This window comes from Chironomus tepperi, unplaced genomic scaffold (genome assembly GCF_022539635.2).
Source record: "Chironomus tepperi strain 1889 unplaced genomic scaffold, CSIRO-AGI_Ctep_v1 contig_364, whole genome shotgun sequence".
Classification (NCBI taxonomy): Eukaryota; Metazoa; Arthropoda; class Insecta; order Diptera; family Chironomidae; genus Chironomus; species Chironomus tepperi.
The window spans coordinates 2,698,302-2,720,338 of record NW_027226486.1 but is presented as its reverse complement, the minus strand read 5'-3'; the positions used below and the strand labels follow the sequence as shown (position 1 = coordinate 2,720,338).

Sequence of the window (22,037 nt, the reverse complement as noted above, 5' to 3'; positions counted from 1 at the left end):
GATGTCTAGTCAATATCTAGCCCTTGGTTTGGTTTGCTCGAAAAGCAATGCAAAGGCCGTGATGTTTGGATTAGCCAGGAATATTCCTTGAATTGAATAGACTGTGATTACTTATCCGAACAACACTATGCAGTCGGATAAATACGTTGACAGGGCACCAGGACATCCTCAGGTCTTACCGTCAACGTGGAATTGTAGCTTGCTTGGATTATAAAACGTTTTTGCTAATTGGCACTTATAAAAACCCATAAAGGCGTGTGTTTAACTCCCACCAAATCCAAAAAGGGCTTATAAGCTCTTCAAATGTCCATTTTCTTATCAAGATTCATCAAAACATCCAATCAATTCTCAATAATCAAATGAATTTCCTTATAATGCTTTATAACATATCGATTTTGTTCCATTTACTTTTGATCCTTATCATATTACTTAATTTTCATGATAATTTTTTATTTATTCAATTCACAGCTATGAGAAAAAAAAACATAATTTTCTATTCCTATCCAATATATAATGAACATAGAGCATGAAAACTGAGAAGAAAATTGCAATTGAATGAACGGAAAAAATATAAATGAAAATGAAAAGGAAGCAAAACAAGTCGATAAATTGTTGCAAGTTCGATTGTTGATTGCTATAGATCAGTGGTGGGTAACCTTTGTGTCGCGGCACCATAGTTCACTGCCAAGAATATGAATAGTATGTCGTGTGCAATTTCGGTCGAGGCTTATCATTAAGGTTTGCCTAGACATCAGCAACCCTTCCTTACCACTCAAGTATGCCATGTCATCAAAAAGGTTATCCACCACTGTCATAGATGAAGGAACTATTTATACGAAGGTGATTTCATTCGATATGGAATGGCAATTATTGGAAATCCTATGCAATGATTGCGAACGGTGGATTGGGTTGGATAGGAAGGAAATTGAGGGTAGCAAGATAATTAATTCTAACATTCTTAGTGATTAATACTTTCTCATGCTTTTATTAAGCTTTTTTTTTCTTCTCTTCTATTTTTATCATTTATTACTTTCAATGTACTTGCTGGTGCCTACCTCATGTATCATTCCTTACATCTCTACTAAATTATTGTTTATTTCATTATCTAATGACATGAAAATGGAGAATGAATTGTAGGTTTGGGGGTGGTAAATGAGCATGTGTATTGTACATGATGTTATATCTGGAGCTACATATCATTCATGTGACTGAAAGATGTATCGTAATTTGCTAATTTTAGTTGAAATTGGTTGGTGGCGGAATGGATAAGTACTTCGGTATATAATTATTGGAATACACCGACCAAGTGGTCGTAGGTTCGAGACTCGGAATGGGAAATTTTTCAGTTGTCCTTTTTCGAATTATAAGTAGTTGGAACCGTGGCTAAACAGGGTCCCTTTGAAGGCGACTGGCAGTAATGTCGTTGTAGGAGTGATTCCTAGATCCCACTATAAACAGATAGCTCTACTACAAACTGCGAATCCTCAATCGTTAAATTATCATTAGCCAAGAAGCGTATAATGCGCAGCTATGGACAAAGGTGCACTTCCAGCCAAGAAACCAAGAAGTAGAGTAAGCAATGTGCCGCTGCAAAGTAATTATAATTAAAAGCTTAAACATATCCAACAAACTTTAAATACCAAGACATCCAAAAACCATTAATTTCCTTCCACAGCATTTAAAATCCAAAAACTTTTTTTTTTTAATTCCAATGAGCCAAGATTAAGTGCTTGGAATAAATTTTCAAAAAAAAAAGTACAGCATGAAAGACCCCTTTTTCATTCCTTCCCATAACCTGAAATTCAATATATTTTAAAAGGATAAATGTGGAGAAAGACGAGGCACTTGAAAGGTAATTAAATACGCAGATAAATTCCTTCCTTCTTCCTCTCTTTTCATTCATTTGAAATGAAATTCTTTCCACATAAAATTCTCGCTTTTCACATCTTCTTCCTCAGCTGTTGTCATGCAAACAATGAAATTGAACTTTTTACTTCAGGTCGATTCCTCCCTTCTTATCTCATCACGCTGCTGATGCCACAAAATTTCTTCTTCTTTTTTTTGTGAAAATATTTTCTTTAACTTTTTCAATTCCCCATTGTTGTGTTTGCTTTACCCTTGGGTTAATTCACTTCTCACAAAATGTCGGGGATTCACGTATTTATTGAGTCAATTGTTATAAAGTTATTAATTTTTTTTGGGATCTAATTCAAATTAGATTGAAGAAGTGTGTGGAATCTCTGTTGGAGTGAGAATTCACTATGGTGGGAGTTGTGGAAGTTACTTCATATGGAAATCATTTATTGTTGATATATATACTGTATCATACATGATTATTATCATACAGCATTTAGAATTCGTGGAAAGCTTGATCTGTCTTTGGATAATTTCAGCCAGTTTCTAATTCCCAGCACTTTTGCATCGTTGCTCACACAGCAATCCTATGAGCATTTTGGTTGAGATGCTATTAAAGTTCAAAATTTGAACTTTTGATCAAATTTAGATCCATGACAAACCTTAAGAATATTATGAAGACTTCCACGATGCACGACTGTCATAATGGCTGTCATGGTGTCCTAGTGGCTGTCATGGTGTCCTAGTGGCTTTTATGATGTCTTAATGGCTGTCATGGTGGCTGTCATGGTGTCCTATGGTGTCCTGTCATAATGGCTGTCATGGTGTCCTAGTGGCTGTCATGGTGTCCTAGTGGCTGCCATGGTGTCCTTGTGGCTTTTATGATGTCTTAATGGCTGTCATGGTGTCTTAATGGCTGTCATTGTGTCCTAGTGGCTGTCATGGTGTCCTTGTGGCTTTTATGATGTCTTAATGGCTGTCATGGTGTCTTAATGGCTGCCATGGTGTCCTTGTGACTGTCATATGGCATTCAGTTGACAATATTCATGCTAATTTTCATTCGGATGACACGTGACTGTCATGAAAAACTTGTGTCGATCGGGAACAACTTTAAATTCAACTTGCACACCAATAAAATGCCTCCAACTTGCATTAAATTTCACGACTTACTAGGATAACATCAGAAAAATTTCATATGACATCTTTAAAAATTTATATACAGCGAATGTCATAAAGCAGCTGGAAAATTCATGAATCATGATAGAATATCCTTTAAAAAATTCATGCTGATCACCCTCTCAAAACAGTAAACAAGTCGAGAGTCTATCCCATTTTATTCCTTCAAAAAAAGGTTAGCGAAAAAATAAAATAAAAAAAAAAAATCCCTCAATTTACTTTTTTTTTCAAGTACCGATAGTAATCCAGTCTCATGCTTGCTATAAAAAAAAAAATTCCATTTTTCACCTTGCATTTCGCTCTCGCATTTCCAATTTAGTAATTGAATTGGAAAAATTTTCGCCGTACTTTTTTTTTAACATCCATTTCCTCTCACTCCAACTGGATTTCCTTATTTTCTTTTTTTGCCATTACAACACCACACATTTGGCTTCTTATGAAGCAATTATTGGCAAATTAAGGTGTTAAAAGTACCAATAAAAATTCCACATCAATCTACAAGTACCTACCTTGATTATGCTGATCGATAAAAAAAAGAAGAGGTTTTTCATTCTCTACTTTTTTGGGGTAATTGCAAAGGAAATGGCTGATTGAAATAGAATAGTTGATGTGGTGAAAATTGAATCTTTTTTTTTAGACATTACAAAAAAGGAAGTGATTGTAAAAAGGTGGAAAAATTTTATCCATTTGATTGCTTAATTTGGAATTATTCAGGAATCATGAAGTGCAATATTGAGGTGGAGTAGGTTAGCTGCATAATGGGTAAGTTACTTTGACTTTCTAATTTTCTTGATGGATCAAGCTATCCTGGGTTCGAGGCTTGGAAGAGCATCTATGTAATCCAGTAATACTCCTTGTACCCAACTAAGTAACTGGCTACACGACTGGATGGGTAGTGATATCTCGACAAATAGACAGCGAATAGAGCTATAATTTGAAGTATTACCTCTGTGCTATAAATTTGTTCCTCTATCGATTGGATTCGAAGCATAAAAATATCTCTAAATACTTTAATTAATGATTTTTCATTTCATATGTAAACAAAAACACGTGATTTTATACGCAACATTAAGCATAATTGCTTGTCATATTATAGATCTTTGGTTGGTATACAGCTCAAAGTTATGTATTCAACATGTTGTGAGCTTGACAAATGACTAAAAAGTACTTAAAATTGCAATTTTCTAAACTATTGTTCGGATGTACTAAAATAGTTTGTACTAAATTTTCAAATTTGTAAGAAAAACCGTTAAGATTCAAGAGAAGTTTCAATCACATCTTAACACCATTTAGAAGCCTTTTGACCTGAATTTTTTTAATAACTCTTTCATTTTTATTTGAAAAAATTCTTCCTCGCACTCGACAGTAAATGCATTAAAAATGTCAAATGTTAAAACACTTGCTTCACTATTTGCTTCATGATTTTTCATTCAATGCCATTGGCAACACATTTTCTTCATTCCTTATTTTTTTTACTCCATGATTGGAATTTTTTCTTTTTCTTTGCATCATCGCTAGTCCATTATCCTGATTTTCTTTTCATTGTAGCATTTCTTTTTTTTATCTATGTTTTTCAACATAATTCATGAGCTTCGTCATTGTAGTCAGTATCCAGTTGGAAAGAAAAAAAAATTGTACACTTAAACTCGTCTCATTCAGCTGTATAATGGGAGAACTTAAAACTAGAAAAGAAAACTTAAAATCGAGAATTTTACAAAGAAATTTAAAGAAGCAAGCACAAAAAAAGAGAAGGAAAAATAAATTTAAAAAGCAAGAAAAACTTTTTTTTTTTCCTTCTTCTTCTTCTTATCATTGTAATGACATTCACTTTCCATACCATTCTTCTTTATAGCTAGTTTTTTGTGACTTTTTGGTTTGATTTGTTGAAGTTGTTGTTTTTTCAGTTTGTCTTATGTTTTGTATTGGATTAGTTTTATAGCACAGTGTCAAACTTTGTCTATGGTTACTCTGTCTTTGCTACTCTATTGCATGGGGTAAAGGTTGGGGACGTGGGTTTGTTAGTTTCTCTGTTTCAACTAGAGATCGCCTATCTTCTTACTACTTGACCATGAGACCCAAATGCCCAATGAAGATTGAGAAATTGAAAAATTACCCCGGGGCACAATGAAGATTGGGAAATTGGAACATTACCCCGGGGCGCAATGAATATTGGGAAATTGGAAAATTACCCCGGGCGCAGTGAAGATTGGGAAATTGGAACATTACCCCGGGGCGCAATGAAGATTGGGAAATTGGAACATTACCCCGGGGCGCAATGAAGATTGGGAAATTGGAACATTACCCCGGGGCGCAATGAAGATTAGGAAATGGGAACATTACCCCGGGGCGCAACGACTTGATGGACGGATCGAAAAATTGAATACTTAATTTTGGATCTCTAAAAAAGGACAAGACGGGGTAAATACAACTCTACCCCAACAACATGAGCCCAAATCCTCAATAATGCTCACTTCTCCTATAAACATCCATAAATCCTTACTTATTATTTCAATTTTTTCTGTACATTTTCTGTTTCATTTCAACATTTTGCTTCTTTTTTCCCCATTCATTGCTTTTCACTTCCATTTTACCTACTTCATCGACGTTTTTATTTTAAACTTCTGCAAATGTTTCGATAGCTTATAATTTGGCCATAAATTCATATATGGTGGAATAGCGCTGCGTATATTTCTTCTATCACTTTTTTTATAAAAAATTCAAATTCGTGAAATATGTTAAGTTGTATATAGGGACGGTGATTCCACCGATTGGTTGAATTTTGAAAATTTTTACTTGAATAATCCGTGTTCTTTAAAATTTAATCATTTCCAAAATGACATTTAATTCAGTTGACACTTCAAGAATACCAGATAAACATCTTTATTTACTCACTCAACATCATAAACAGCATTCTAATCAAAGCAATTGCTGTTAATTAAGTTATAATTTTGATTTTAAAAATTTGTTTTCCCGCGGATTAGGAATTTCGTTACTTATACTTTTTTCAACAATGAGAATTTTTAATAATTTTAGCTTAATAGCTTGGTTTTGAGCCCTAATAAGCACAACATAAGATGTATTAGATAAGGAACCATCGATTAGACTACCAAAGAAGCTTTAAAAGTGTTTAAATAGTCTATATTTTCGTTTTAAATGATGTCAAAAACAACAAATTCCAAAAAAAAATATAAGTAACGGGCATAAAAATGGAAATATTTCCTTAATTAAAGTGTATTAAAGGTACTAGATGACATAAAACGATAGTAAATAGGTAAATACATGATATAAGGCATTAAAAGTAGTGAAAAAGTGAGTAAATTAAGAGAAATATCATTTTTTGTGAAAAAATTCATCGGTGGAATCACCGAGGAACGGATAATTTGGTAGGTTTTGGATTTGTCTGTCTGTCAATCAACCTGATAGATTTTCAGTATGTATAGTCGCCAGTGTCTCTTTATTCAGTGATTTGGTCATCTCCCTCTTCATGTGTCTATTTTCCGGATTACCATACTCTTGAGCAGCACAATGGAACCATTGTAGACTGCTACATCACCATGGTCTTGCCAAGACGTAGGGCGCAACATGCCCTGACCAGCGAATAGTGAAATTTACCGCAACATGCCACGTATATGATGCGTATTCCTGATCTTCCAAACAGAAGCATCAATGCAAGCTCAATTGAATCCTCGGAATCAAGAATCTCTAAATCCTAACTGGTTGCTACATCAGAAGATATCAGAACAGTTGATCAAGTTAAGTATCCGAGCAGGGATTAAAATAAGGTCAAGGAGAAGTCAGAATAAAATCAAGTGCTAACTTTACAGTCACATACACGCATATTACACCATTGCTTAACTTCCATAATGTTAAAAACTTTCCATAACTTACGTATATCATGCTAAATCCCCAGAAACAAGTATGGAAGCTCTTGAAGTTAAAGTGCTATAAAACCCAATCTATAATAACATGAATTTTCAATTTTCTGTGCAAAATTTTCGATCATCAACACATTCCCATATATTACAGTCTTTGCAATCATCATAATATTGCAACAGAACTTGCACGAGAGGCAAAAAAAAAAAGTCTTGAACGAATTAAAACATATCATGCATACTTTAAAATTCAATTTAACTTTGTCGTCAACATTGGAATTACATAATTATTATATATATTTTTTTTTCTAGGGTTCACATATATATCTTGTGTGATGTAATGCAGCACAGCATTCGAGAATTCCAAGATAATATTAGAGAATAGTAATGTATTGCACAATGCTTATTTCAGCTATTGAACTTGTAAGATGTAAAAAAAAATTCAGTTTTTTTTATTCCTAATACTCAATGGATCAATAAATTTCATGGACATGGATGGAAGCAAAAAAAAAGCAGAACAATCCTTGAAAATTGTAAATACAACCAATGTATTTGATAAGAAAAAGACTTAGATACGTCAATATATTTATGGAGGAAAGATGTAGGTTGGGATTATATCACTTGCTGTGAAGGCGATGGTATTAGAAGAAGTGCTTAAAACTTTTTTTTGAATTGGATGTATTTTGACGGTAACGAGACTTTTTATCAGAAATTGTTTGATTTTTTTGAGAATCTTTTGTATCACTCAGAGTGGGCAGAATCCGACTTTTGAGTGCAATGGAGTCCGACTTCAGGTATCCTGCCTACTCTTGATGAGTCGTTCAGTTTTATTTTCACAATTCCTCGACGGTTTTTATAGTTTTAGAACAAAATTTGAAACTTGGAATTTTTTGACTTTGTTGACACAAGTAATTTGTTAATTTAAGTACTTTTAACTGGATCTGTAAGTTATTAGCATGTTAATATCATAAAATTAAGCTGTAAACTTGCAGAAGATCAGTCATTTGACAGTCAATTGTGCGTTTAAATACTGAAATTTGTGAAAATATATTAATTTAAAAATTTTGTAAACAAAAATCCAAAAATTTTGAATTTTAAGCTATTTTAAGTAACAAAATCGCTATTTCAGCAATCAGCGACGTTCAGAAAACACAGCCTATTGTAATTGTGTAAATGTAGTTTAATTAAACGACTTCCTCACGAATTTCTAACGAAACTAAATGACCTGTTTATTCTTCAGAGTTCAAAAACAGACTGAGCATTTTGAGTTCAAAAAGGGGTTCTCAACTACGTGCAATAAATAATATTCAAATCTCAAATGAGCTTTGCTTTGTGATACAGCCAGCAACAGAGTCAGATGGAAGGCTTTTTGAAGCAACCTAGGCTCCAAGTCGGAGCATGGTTCCAATATGTAAGTAAGTAAATCTCAAATGAACGTTAAAACACTGCTGCTTACCCCATCCAAAATATTTTGACTCCACCACTCCACTAGAAGTATCCTAAGTGTATTTCAAGTTGAATATATTCACAATATTCCTCAATTTTTCACTTCCAAAGTCTTATACATATTTATAAAATGATATATTAAGTGTAAATCACTTCTACGTGCTTCCAATCACCTTATGTTAGAGAACATTTAAATTAGCTTGAATTCCCCTCATGCCAAATACAAAATCTGAATAATCAATAACATTTTAAAGAGAATTTCCAAAATAGCTTTAAAAAATTTACTTCCAAACCCAAAAAAAAATCATAGATTTTCGTACATAGTAAAAAAAAAGTTGGAATGGAATTCAATTACCTCCCATTTGTGAAAATTCACATGGCGAGGACTAGAGGCGAAAATCGCATAAAAAACAAGAAACATTTGTCATTATACCGCATATTGCTGATTATTCACGCTTCACAGTTGTAAAGAATCTCATGAAATAAATTAATTAATCATTTTTTCTCGCCTTTTTTTTAACAATTTTTCTTTTTTTTTCACCTTTTTTTTTACTTATTATGCATAATTCGCCATGAATATAAAGTTTCTTGTTCTTCAATTTCACAGTTTTGGCAGATTATAAAGTACTCAAAAATTTTCTTGGGGTTTGAAAATGAATGAAGATAGTGGATGGGGTGTGGGGGTTAAAAAAGTAGTGGAAATAAAAATAAATTTGACGTTGATGAAAAATCTTCTCCCACCACAGACGTAACAAAAAACTTTACCTACTGCATTCGCTAACTTAAGCTCCTCGTCTTCGATTAATTAATGATTGTGGAAGAAGTTGAACGAGAAAAATTCGAACAAAAGAAGCTTTATTATAAAATATATAAAAAAAAGTTCTTTTTTTTTTGTTATTTGAAAGTTTTTAAGATAAATGTCAGCAAGTTCAGTTTGGAGAGTGCTACTACGATTGTATTGATTAAGTGCATTATTGCACTTTTAGTTTTGTTCAATTACTGGGTTTATGGACTTTTATTGAGTTTTTCTAAGTAAGTTTGAAATTGTTTGAGGAAATTTTAATTTTAACGGTTTTTTGAGATTTAAAAATTGTTGTTAAAAGTTTTCAAAATTTAAAAAAAAAAAAAAAAAAAAGATTTAACGGTTTTTGAAAAAATCAAAATTTAATGTGTTTTTTCGAAATTTAAAATTTAAAAAAATCCGTTACTTAAGCATTTGAATTCAATTTTCTGTATGATCAAAGTAACCAGGAAAATTGATGTCTCATCAAAATTTCAGAAACATTTTCAAATTAATCAGCCAAGATAAAAAAATTCTAGAAAAATCATCTTTAATCATTTCCTTGTACCACGTCAAAAATATCCAAATTGAGTGCCTCTTCATTTTAACTGAGTATTTTCTCCTCGTTCATCGTCATTATCTCGTTGCTGTCATGCAAATTTTTAATGTTTGAAACTTGTTTTCAAAAAGGTAGCTTGAATAATGCACGTTCGTTTTCGTTCGTTCGTTCGTTCGGCTGGTAAGATCTCGAAAACTACATTAGAGAGCTCTGGTTTGTTTTAATTTCGTTCTATCATTTTCTGTTTTTCAATGATCAAACAGTAACCAGGAAATTGATTATGAGGTCTCATCAAAATTTCAGAAACATTTTCAAATTAATCAGCCAAGATAAAAAAATTCTAGAAAAATCATCTTTAATCATTTCCTTGTACCACGTCAAAAATATCCAAATTGAGTGCCTCTTCAACTTAACTGAGTATTTTCTCCTCGTTCATCGTCATCATCTCGTTGCTGTCATGCACAATTTTTTTTATTATTTTGTGTCATAGCGATAAGAAGATTTTAAAAAAAAATTAAAAGAACCTGCTACTTATAAAAATGTTTCAATAGCATAAAAAAAAGTTGTTGTTGCCTATCGCAAAAACAACTTAATACCACTCGGGGAAAATGTATGAAAAAAAAGGAATATTTTATCAAGTTGTAGGTATTAAAAATTTTAATCATATATTGTACATGTTCGATTATGAATTTGCATCGAAATAAGCTACTTTTGAGTGTACTTCTAAAGAGTATTCAAGAGTTTTATTTTTTTGTTGTTCGAACCGTTTTATGATTTCTAGGAACACTGAAGTATTCAGGTACGAAATGCAACAGAGTATGCGACTGTTCTACTTTAAAGTTTAAATATATTTTTTCCGGTTACTTTCATTTTGAATTTTCCAAAAGTTTCAAACCCTCTGAAAAATAATGATTTGAATCTGAAAAAACCTATAAATTTGAATTTACCTTTCAAAATTTTTAACGGTTACTTTTATTTTGAAATTTTTACATTGTAAAACCCCTCTGAAAAAATTATTCGAATCTGAAAAAACCGTTAAATTTGAATTCAATTTTCTTTTGACATTTTTAACGGTCATTTTTATTTTGAATTTTCCATAGTATTGCGCCCCTCTCAAGAAGAATTATTTGAATCTGAAAAATTTGTTAAATTCATATTTAATTTTTTTCACATTTTTTCCAGAATTTTACCGAATTTTGACAAAACTACAAGCTGAACCTTTTTGAACTTTACATCTGAAAATTACAAACTTGAATCAAGCTTTAAAAAAAATGTTTAAAAATTACATTTATATACAAAAAGTATATGTTGACCTCCACATCCACCCAGTTTAATCCTCTGTTAGCACAAAAAGATGAGTTACGTGCTGAGACTTGTTAAACAAGGATATACAAGCAAAAACATATGAGACTTTCACACAATACAAATTTTCTTTACAAATAAAAAAATTTATTTCAAATAATTTTTGAGATTTACAGCAGCAAAAAATCAATTTTATCACTTTAGTTGCCAAAATTAAATAAATTTTTTTGATTTTAATTATCATATTTTTAGTCAAATTTTATTTAGCACATTTTCGTCAAAATAATGGTATCGTCTGCAATTTGTCTGTCTGTCATGATTCTTGACTACAAATTTTCAACCGTTAATTTTCAAATATTTTTGAATCAGTATTTTTCAAATATTTTTTGACCGTTAATTTTCAAATAATTTTTGACCGTTAGCTTCAAATAATTTTTGACCGTTAATTTTCAAAAAAATTGAACCGTAATTTTCAAATATTTTTTGACCATTATTTTGAATTTTATTTTACCGTTAACTTCCACGATCCGACTAATTGGATATTGTAAATCTATTTTGAGGAAAATGTGCTACAATCTATATGAATAATCAGTTGTCCTGTATGTTTCAAATAAATTTAAGTTAAATTTTTCTTAAATAATAAGTTTCATTCATAAGTCATACTTTAATAAACTAAAAAAAATTAGTTAAAATAGGTAGGTATATAAAAAAATCTCCGGAACTAAGTTAATTTAACAAATTTTATAGACTATAAATAATTCCACGAATTAATCCTTCACGACACGTATCATTTGGATTTCCTGTATTAAATGTAAATGTTATATTGGAGCTCCTCACAAGTCCTTGCACTTCGTGCTCTTGATAAAATCCAACCTTATTAAATACAACACCTATCTTATAAACTTTATTTGATTGTATGAACATTGGCCTATCGAAAAGGATATCATTAACGGAATCATACGGAACTCGTTGATTAGAATGTGTATATGTCAGACGTGATCCATGTGAATCTAACAAATGTGCATAAATAATTTCACTATAACGATCAGCGATGCTTGATGGCTTGATTTGTGTATACATTTGCAATCCTAATATGCTGACATTTCTATCGACTGAGAATGTAAATGAACAATCAAGCACTGAACGATTTTGAACTTCACGAATATGTTGGATTGTTCTAATGCATGAATAAATGCGCCGTTCCTCGGCCATACGCTGATCGCGTAGCACTTGAAAGTAATTGAAATTTGGTGATTCTGGCTGATACTGAATATCTGGAGATGACAGTGAAATTGGTTGATTTGGCGTTTGAGGACGATTATTTTGGCTTGAAGGAACGGGAGCATGTTGTGGAACTGAAACTGCAATTGCCTGACGACTTGGTGGATCTGTTCGACTTGGCGGGCTAGGCGATCGAGAGTCGAATGGAACTCGAGAATTCTTATTCATTGAAAAGCCTTCAGGCATTGGATATACTGAATTTGGAGTGCTTATATTCATTAAAATGGCAAATGCCTCTGACTGACTAAGTAGATTCGTTCGGGCTGGTCCTTCCGCAAACTGTTGTGGTGTTAATGTTAAAAATCTTATTTTCTTGACTGCATCACGTACTGCTATTTCCTGTGCTCTTTGAGGTGCCGGTTGTTGTTGAGGTGGATCAGGTCTGTTAGAAGGTCCAGCTTCTTCAGTCATATTAATCTCGGGTAGTTCTTCTTGTGGTCCTTCAACGTCAGGGCTTGGACTTGATGTTTCATTTTGATTGTCGCTTCTTAAGCCGTGCTTCTCTGCATATCTATTTAGAGCAAAAAATAAGCTTAATTCGCTGTCAACATTTAAATCGTCTTGATCCAAAATTGTTATAATTGTTGATAATTCCACTTCCTCAAAACTGCTATCCTGAATGACGTCCAATGTTTTCGTACAGATTATTTGCAAACACTTTTCTTGCAGTGATGGCTCTTCAAATAGCCTCGCAAATTCATATGCACGACATGCATTTTTTGCACTTAAATCACTCCATAAATATTGAGTGCATTGATCAACGACAAAAGGTAGCATATATTTTTTAGCAGCATAACATAAATCAAAAGCCTTGTCAACATTGTTTATGTTGATTTTATCTGTATAAATGTATTCTAAAAGTGCTTTAAAAGCATCAGCCTGAACATCTGATATCAAAATTGGATCATTTTTTGGGTCATTGAAGCTTCCTGCAAAATATTATTCGAGCGTAAATATGATAGATTAGTGATAAAAGTCATAAATCTCACCGAAAAACATCGCTTCGAATACTGGACTTGCCATCGCTAATATTATCTTGTGACAAGCAAGAGTCTGTTGATTCTCGGGACCTAAAAATGCAAAATTCAAAATTTAAATATTTTTTGGCTATTTGAATGACATTTAAACACAATATGTTGAAATCAGGTAGTAAAGTAGCATGAAAGTCAGGTAAATATTTATCAAGGCTATAATTCACAACTTGCAGAAAGAGTTTCCTTCAGAATATCCATTTCAACTATTTATGCTAATCTTTTAACATGTAAATTTCTCAAACAACTGATTTTCACATTATTATTAACAAATAACATAATTAAACACATACCTCCGACTAGAAACGAGCAATCTGAATATTTTCCTGAAAATTTTTAATTTTAAAATTAAAATAATGGAGGACAAAAGAAAAATATATCTGAAAAACTTACCAGTTTCCAGTAAATACGTGCCACGAGAACGCAGATCGTGTCGGGAAACTTGCCAGTCAATGATTTTATCAGTCATTGTGGATAGAAGAGTCTTAACTAATGTTAAATTAAATTAATTTGATTTTTATTTATGTTCGAGTTTTGAACATGGCGAATTGAATAGTATTCGGGCGAATTCATTGGGTGAATTTGCCTTATTTCAGAAAGTTTTTCAAATATTTTCTGTAACGGTTTTTTGAGAAATTTTTTCAATGAAAATTAATTGACTTTTAGCAGGTAAGGCTGTGCAATCGATAACTATGTGGGTATGCAATTGAAGCCATTGTAGAAGCACTGTAGAGGATTTGATTAGTATATTTTTAAAAGCGCTTTCGAAATTCAAATTTACGGCCATGTTAACTTGCTCCTTTTATTTACAAAATTGTTGATCCACAAAAATGTCAGAAATAACTATAATTAAGCAAGGTGCAGAGGCCAAACTTTACTGTGGTACTTGGAATGGAACTGAGTGTCTTGTTAAAGAGCGATTTGTCAAGAATTACCGACTTCCAGAGCTGGATAAAACCTTAACAAAATCAAGGATTAAAGCCGAACAGAAGACCATTAAAAGATGTGAAGATCAAGGAATTAGAGTGCCTAAACTATATCATGTTGACTTTAACGAAAGAAAGGTTTACATGGAGTACTTCCACAAAGCAATCACAGCCAAAGAATACATTTTTAAGCTTGAAAAAAGTTCAGATTTTGAAGCACTGGATCTTTTATGTAGCAAAATTGGAAGTATTGTCGGCAAGTTCCATGCTAATAACATAATTCACGGAGACTTAACAACATCAAACATGTTGATTGATTTCAAAGAGGATGGATACGAAGTAATTTTCATAGATTTTGGATTGTCATCATATTCAGCAAGTCACGAAGATAAAGGCGTGGATCTGTATGTTTTGGAACGGTCACTAATCAGCACACATTCAAGCTTACCGGAATTATTTGAAAAAATGCTAGTTAGCTACAAGGAAACAAATACAATATCAACGGAAACAATTAAGAGATTTGAGGAAGTAAGAGCAAGAGGACGAAAACGCACAATGATCGGTTAAAAAGTATTTCCAATTTTTATTAATTATACTACAAAATACATGACTACTCTTGTGGTTTCTCTATCAATATAGGCTTTGTTTTAATCATTTTGATATTTCTTTTCAGCTTCTGCTTCCGTTGCCATTTCTCATTTTTAGAGTCTTCATACCCAACTGGCTGTGCTTCTTTAAACTGCTGCCATGGCTTCTCTTTCAAAATTTTCTTATCCTCGTCTGTCAAGGTCGCTGACTTGCTGAGTCCAACAGCTTCTTTCCATTTTACGTAATCGTCTTTAAATCTCCTGACATTTTCACGGAAGTTCCGCGGGAGGTTCTTATTGTCCTTCTTTCTGAGGTAGTTACAGCTAACAACGAATCTATCGACTGTGTCCATAATCCTGTCATTTGGCTTCATGTTGAATTTCTTGATAATGTACAGAATATCCAAAATATAATCAAATTGCTGATTATAGCAAGCCTGCTTCAACATTCCACCTAGAATTGGCAAGTTCATCTTAATTCCTTTATCCCGCATCTCATTAATCAGTTCCCATGCTTCATCACGTGTCTGACATGTTAGTGCTAGAACTCCATAAGTAACAATATCTGGTTCCAATTTTGCACGCTTTATCATGTCATCGACGACTTCTCTAGCACCAATATAATCGTTCCTTAATGCACGTCTCTTTATTAGAATATTGAAGAAGTCAACATCACATTGAATTTGAGCCTTTCTGATGAGTTTAAGTAGCCTTATGTCCATTTCTCTTGTGTTAGGTATTACATCCATAAGTTCTGTGAATGTTTTTAAATCTGGTGGCACTTCAAAGTGCTTCATGAGATCTAAATATCCAGTAAGTCCACCAAGAAGCAGGAATCGATCACTCGGTTCCTTTACTTCCTTAATTTCTATCAAATTGCCGAGATTTGGTCTAGGAGCAATCAAATTTGGCATATACTGAATATCTTGAAGTTTTGAAGGCTGGATTTCACTAGCTGACTCACCACTGGCAAGTAGCTTCTCACTGTTAGTTCCATCTTCAATTCTAGCTGCATTCTCGTCTGGATTTCTCAGTAAAATTGTCTGAATCACTTCCTCTGTTGACTTTACATCACCTAATCGAGTATCTCGGCAACATCTGAGCATCAAATTGAACGAATAAATATCAGGCTTTAATCCTTTCTGATACATTTTGTGCCACACAAGTAGAGCATGTCGAAATCCGTATTCTTGTTCTGAGGCACAAGCTTGAATCAGGAAGTTGAATGTTTCGGTCGTAATTAGCACTTTCTTATCAATCATCTCGTCCACAAGGATAAAAGCAGTTTTCATGTCACCACAACGTCCAAAAGCCTTAATCATTGCATGATAATTACTCGAATTTGGTTCGTAGCCTTTTTCAGCCATAATTTCCCTTAATCTTATTGCCGTTTCAAGTCCTTCATTTTTGTATGGACTATTTGCACAGGCATTAAATAATGATGTGTAAGTTGCACCTGTAACTCTTAATCCTCGCTGTCTCATTCGAGTAAAAAGATTAAATGCCTTCTTTGAGTATCCAACTCTGGCACATCCATCGATTAGTAGATTAAAAATATAATTCATTGGACGAAAGCCATCTTCCTTAATATTCACTTCCAATACATCAATTGCTTCCTTTATTCTTTTGTGCTTCAGGTGATCTTTAATCAAGTCCGCATAATGTTTTGTGGTCTTTTGGTCTGACTTACTTTTTGGATGTTTAATAAAAGTTTCTTCCTTTATATCACCATCATCCAGAAACTCGTCATCTGCTGCGTTGACATTCGGTGTTAAAGATCCAAACGAATCTGAGTGCTGTGATGCTATAAACTTTCTAAAATCATCATTACTGATCTTGTCACTTAAGTTATTATTTGTTGATGAAAATCGAGCATGCTGAATAAGTTGTGGATTTGAAAATATCGATAATTCATTGTTAATTCTATGTATAAATGCTGATGCATTATTTTTTGATGAACTACGTGCTATTGAACTTATTTTTACTACTCTTAAACATTGCCTTAACATACTTTTTAAATAAAAATTATTTCTTTTATTTCACAATGTTTTGTTTACTATTTTAGCATGCTTTGCGTATACTCACCAATATTTTTGAATTTTTAAAAACCGTTAAACATAAAAGTTTGATTTTGTATGATTCAAGCTGACTATGATCGTCATACATTTATGTGATCATATAGATGATACATTCGTGCTTAGATAGTGCGTCATAGTTTTTGTTTATAAAGTTTGTTTGGGGATTTTTAGATGATTTTTTAATTTTTTTCAATGAAATCTTCGATCATCATTGACATAGAATTAGAATTGAAGCATAAAATTTGAATTTGAAATGTACGTTAAATTTTGAATTCAGAAAGTTCGTTAAATTTAGATCAATTTTGAACGTAAGAATCCTTCAAAAATTGAATTTGAAGCAAGTTTAAGTTCAAAATTTTGAATTCTAAAAATACGTTATGTTTTAATAACTCTCAAAATTGATTTAAAAACCCTCAAAAAGCCATTAATTGAATGAGTTATGAAATTGTATCAATCAAGCGTTAAATGATCTTCCAATCAATTAGTCGAATGACGTCTTTTTATAGCAGTTAAATCAAACAAGTGACAAAAAATTTGAGTTATATCCGATGACGTATTTACAGAAGTGATGAAAGATCTTTAAAAATACAGAATGATAGTCGACTTAATTGAACATTTGTTTTAAGAAATTTTTGATGAATTTACATTAAGGCCTCCGCCATGACAGTGACATTCTATTTAAAAAAGTCGAGTTTATTCAATATCAAGGAATGTGTTTATTAAACAGTGCGAAATAAAATAATAAAAATCCATGAAATCTGCCCATAAAAAAAGCGACTCACATGCTGCAAGATACAAGATATAAGCAAGAAAATGAAAATTTTTCGGGATGTTGACATTTTCTTTCTCGTATCGTGTTTTTTTCTCTTCTTTGCGTTATGCCCATTCAATTGACGTCAATAATTCATTTTGCTACGGCGGAAAAAATAAATTATCTTAAATAAAAAAAAAAAATGAAAAATCTTCTGCTGATTTCTTGTTTGAAAATAATTATTTTAATTGATAATAACGAAGTACACAGCCTACCTACGTTTGCTAAATTGTAAAAACTTTTTGACAGCTTCGATTGCGTGTAAGCAGGCACACGTTGACAAATAAAAAATTGTCTTTTCGGGTCTTTTCCTGAAAGATTTTCATGAATGACGTCTATTGTACAATCTTTGGGGACGATCACTTAGTTGTAGATCCCTCTACTCTCCCCTTCCCCTTTTCAATCTCCAAAAAGCAAAAGACTTCTTTACTATCTTTGAGAGAATAGTTTGGTATGGTCTAGGACTGTGCTTCTAAAACTATGCTCAATGACACACCAGTTTCCTCCTCCTTGTTAAGGGCAAGGGATCGTCTAAATTTAGGGAGCTTTTGATGTTTTTTCACGAAAACCCCTTGAAAAATAAAGAATTTATTCCAAAAAGGAGAGTGAAGTTGACTACTAACCTCATTATTTCTCATAAATATGCCCCTGACACTAAATAGTGCGTAAACTGTGTGTTGGATTTGTAAACAATTGAGGAATGTCACAGCGTTAGGGTTGAAGACGTAGTCAGTAATTTTTTGAGTCAGGGGTTTTCCAATACTTTGAGGTTAAACTTTGTTCCTCAAAAATACAAAACACAAAGGTCTTAACCGCACAAACAGATCTCAGACTACGAGTGAGGGCAACCCTATCTTCCCTGACAAAAATATTGATGAAGATAGTATTTAGATCAGAATCATCTATAGAGATCAACCCTCCTTAGAATACCCTCCATAGCGACTGAGAAGCACAACCAAACATTACATTTCCTCTTCCTGCTTAAAATTCTGTTCATAACAATCCACCCCACCTCCCTTCATCTCTCCAACTATCGGAAGTCAATTATAAAAGACATTTCAAAAGATCATCGTATATCCATCAACTTCCTGCAAGTAAACACGTTGTTGCTTCGGGAAAATAAAGATCTTAAAATCATTAAGTGAACGTATATTTGTTATGTAGCAGCTTTTTTTCGCACAAAAATATCTCTTTACGATGAAAAGATAACCCAAATTTCAAGTAGATCATCAATGTATATCGTTATCAATTAACATAAGATCAATGAACTAAATTTTTTTAAGAAAAATTATACAATAATAATGGAGGTAATAAACATTTGTTTTAGGATTTTGTTGCACTTATTTGTTGTTCAGCCTTTGAGGATCATTTAACGGAGCGAACGTGAGAAAAAGCAAAACATTTGAATTTAGTTCAATGCTTGTTTTTAGGTGCAATTGCTTTGTTGTTTTTAATAGAGTATAAAGTTTATTAGACTGCTTTAGACTTCAATTCGACATGATACTATGATTCCTCAGATTTTCAAAATTCTAATTTAAGTTCGAATGTTTACGAAAATTCAAATTTTGAAATCATTCATAAACAACGTAAGGTGACAACAATTGAGTCATTAGAGTAGATTGACAGAGGCTTAAGTATACAATGTATGCAACAAAAGAATCAACAGAGCTTCTTACAGTCGATTAATTGCATTTTGAGACAATTTACAAATTTAATTTGCCATTTTCGAAAGATTTTCGAAATCCATTCGAAAATCAACTTTCAAAACATCCAAATTTGTTGAAAATGTATTTCCGCTTGCACAGCAGATGATCACCTTGCTCTTGCAAATATAATTTCTCTTACCAAAATAATAGTAAAGATCACATTTGAGTAAAATTTTCTCACGTTTATGCCAGAAAAGTAATAATGAACTCATCAGGTACAACCTACACATCTTTTCCTTTTTTTTCTTAATTGTATAATGAAATTGTAACATCCGCAAATTATGCACATACAATATATATTTGCAAAAAGTTAGGTATGTATCATCAAAAAAGTGAGAAATGAAATTTATTACGGCATTAATCGTAAATAATGTATTATTCACGTGAAGATGAAACTAATAAATTAAATATGAACAGGAAGAATGTTTTTTGAATTCCGCCAAGTATGTCGAGAGGGTATAATTGATTGGAAATGGATCTAATTTAATTAAATGCAACACTTTAATAATTTTTGAGCATAGTAAACACGTGGAGTGTTTGTTTTATGGATATACATCATTTATTATTATTGAAATGTAAACTGTCGAAGGGATTTTTGTAGATTAAAAGGAAATAAAATGTAAGTATAAGCTAATTGATCATAAAATTCACATTTTTCTGTTTATTATGGATTGTTAAAAATTTAACGATCAAATATTTTTTGAATTTTATCATTTTTCTCCGATTTTGAATGCAATAATCGGTTATTTCAGTATAAACAACCAGATTGAATCGCAAAATAGTTTAATTCATTAAATTAAGTCATAAATAGCTTGACGTAGAGACATTCATTTGAAAATAAATACTTTAAAGAAGTTGATGACATCAAATTCTCTCGTGAATTTCTAGTGTTCCAATTATTTCAGGAATTTTGTGAAAATTAATTTAAGCTCGATTATTGCTAGCATCATTAAATTAACCTTTATAGCATTAATTTAGTTTAAAGCAATAACAATAAATTAACAAGTTTATTTTTATTCAAATCATATTCTTAGCGGACTCATTAGATTCAATTACAATTCAAAGCAAACTTTCTGATCATGACAATACACTTGAAATCTTATGAGCAGATGATTGAGGAAATTTCCGCAGATACAATTCACATGTGCATGCAAAAAAACTGTAAGTCTGTTAGCAACTGATCGCCTTTAAAACTTTCCTATGCCAAATGCAATTAATCAAATATTTTTTTTTCCTTTTAGTTTCACTGGATCTACGTCTCACTGGATGTTAGTCATAATGTCTATCAAGTAGATTCCTATCGAATGAAATCATCAGACTCGGCAATGATAGTTCCTTAATAATGTGACGCGAAACATGTCATAACATCAGTTATAATTACAAGCCAAACATACAGTAATTGAATGGGAAATGACTCAGTTCTTCCCTGCTTCCTATTAAGAGCTCTTGGATGCACTGATTCGTTTGTATCAACGACAGCTTTACGCTTCTTAAAATTTAACTAGATATCATCTCATAAAAAAGAGTTTAATAATGATGAACAAATAACAAAACTGTAAGAAAATGAGCTGTATTCGCCTTACGATGTCATACATACAGCAACAGTAAGTCGTTTCCTTCTCTCAATTTTCATCATATGTATGTAATTCCACATTCGTGAGAGATATTTTTTCACACATTCAGTATAGAAAGCATTAAAAAATCTGTTTTCACGAAAACAGCCGTGATGCTGACGAGAAAACAAAAAAAAAAACAGTTTTCAATGTGAAAATATCGAGTGAAGAAGCCAGTCACTGAACGGAATTTGAGTGCGATAGACGCTTGAAAATAGACAAATCCAAAGTGCTTAATAAATAATAAAAATTGAACATTTTTAAAGCAAAATTTAATTAAAGTTTAAAGCTTTTTCGTCTGTAATTGTTTATTAAAAATTTTACAAAGTGATAATCAAAGCTGACCTTGAGTTATTTTTAAAATATTTACCAAAAATGCATATACATCCGTCAAGTCCAAACTCATCACTCTCCGAAGATGATGCAGCTGTGAAAATTCAAGCTGGATGGAAAGGATATCGAGTAAGAAAGCAATTAAGAAGCTCTAGAAAAATGAAGAATGGTCAGAATGGAGTCAGCAGAAATGATGATCAGGCATTGCAAGAAAAGTCAGCAGCTAAGATTCAAGCTGGTTGGAAAGGATTTAAGATTCGTAAGGAATTAAAAAGTGCATCGGCAGCAGCAACAAAAATACAGGCAAATTGGAAGGGATTTAAGACACGAAAGGAATTCAAGACCAAAAAGGAGCATACGACAAGCAATGCTCAATAATATTACGAGTTTTTATCAAAGACTAAGGAACTGTGTACATGCTCATAATAATTTCCAATAATTTCATATACATTTGATGAGTTCTGGACGGTGTTGGATATTCCACACGTGTTTATAATGAAAATATTCCAATTTTTAAGAAAAATCGCATGAAAAGTTGAGGAAAATGTGAAAAATATTAATCTAGACACAGTGTCAAAGTCACATAGTGCTCGACAACTTCCTCATAAATGTGACCACATGATTTTTTGCAAAAATAAGAACTGTGTATTTACCCTAACTGACATTTGATATGTGTAGAGT

The 22,037-nt window shown here is 32.3% G+C and overlaps 3 protein-coding genes across 4 annotated transcripts; 1 reads left to right on the top strand and 2 right to left on the bottom strand.

The window, feature by feature from the left end:
* Positions 1–11,115: 11,115 nt before the first annotated feature.
* LOC139095242 (uncharacterized) lies at positions 11,116–13,850 on the bottom strand. The gene is made up of 4 exons (XM_070646536.1): positions 13,696–13,850; positions 13,596–13,628; positions 13,261–13,341; positions 11,116–13,200 (listed from the first exon to the last, which is right to left on the bottom strand). The coding sequence occupies exons 1-4, from the start codon at positions 13,769–13,771 to the stop codon at positions 11,732–11,734; spliced, it is 1,659 nt and encodes a 552-aa protein (XP_070502637.1). The 5' UTR covers positions 13,772–13,850; the 3' UTR covers positions 11,116–11,731.
* A 240-nt stretch (positions 13,851–14,090) lies between these two features.
* On the top strand, positions 14,091–14,864 carry Tcs5 (TP53 regulating kinase). Its single transcript, XM_070646752.1, has one exon. It carries the CDS (start codon positions 14,133–14,135, stop codon positions 14,793–14,795), a length of 663 nt encoding a protein of 220 aa, XP_070502853.1. The 5' UTR covers positions 14,091–14,132; the 3' UTR covers positions 14,796–14,864.
* LOC139095408 (pentatricopeptide repeat-containing protein 1, mitochondrial) lies at positions 14,785–17,091 on the bottom strand. Of its 2 annotated transcripts, none has more exons than XM_070646751.1 (2): positions 16,901–17,091; positions 14,785–16,692 (listed from the first exon to the last, which is right to left on the bottom strand). In XM_070646751.1, exons 1-2 carry the CDS (start codon positions 16,979–16,981, stop codon positions 14,839–14,841), a joined length of 1,935 nt encoding a protein of 644 aa, XP_070502852.1. In that variant the 5' UTR covers positions 16,982–17,091; the 3' UTR covers positions 14,785–14,838. The 2 variants fall into 2 exon arrangements, with proteins under 2 accessions (XP_070502852.1, XP_070502851.1); XM_070646750.1 differs by having other exon boundaries at positions 14,785–16,825; positions 16,901–16,916.
* Between the last annotated feature and the right edge of the window lie 4,946 nt (positions 17,092–22,037).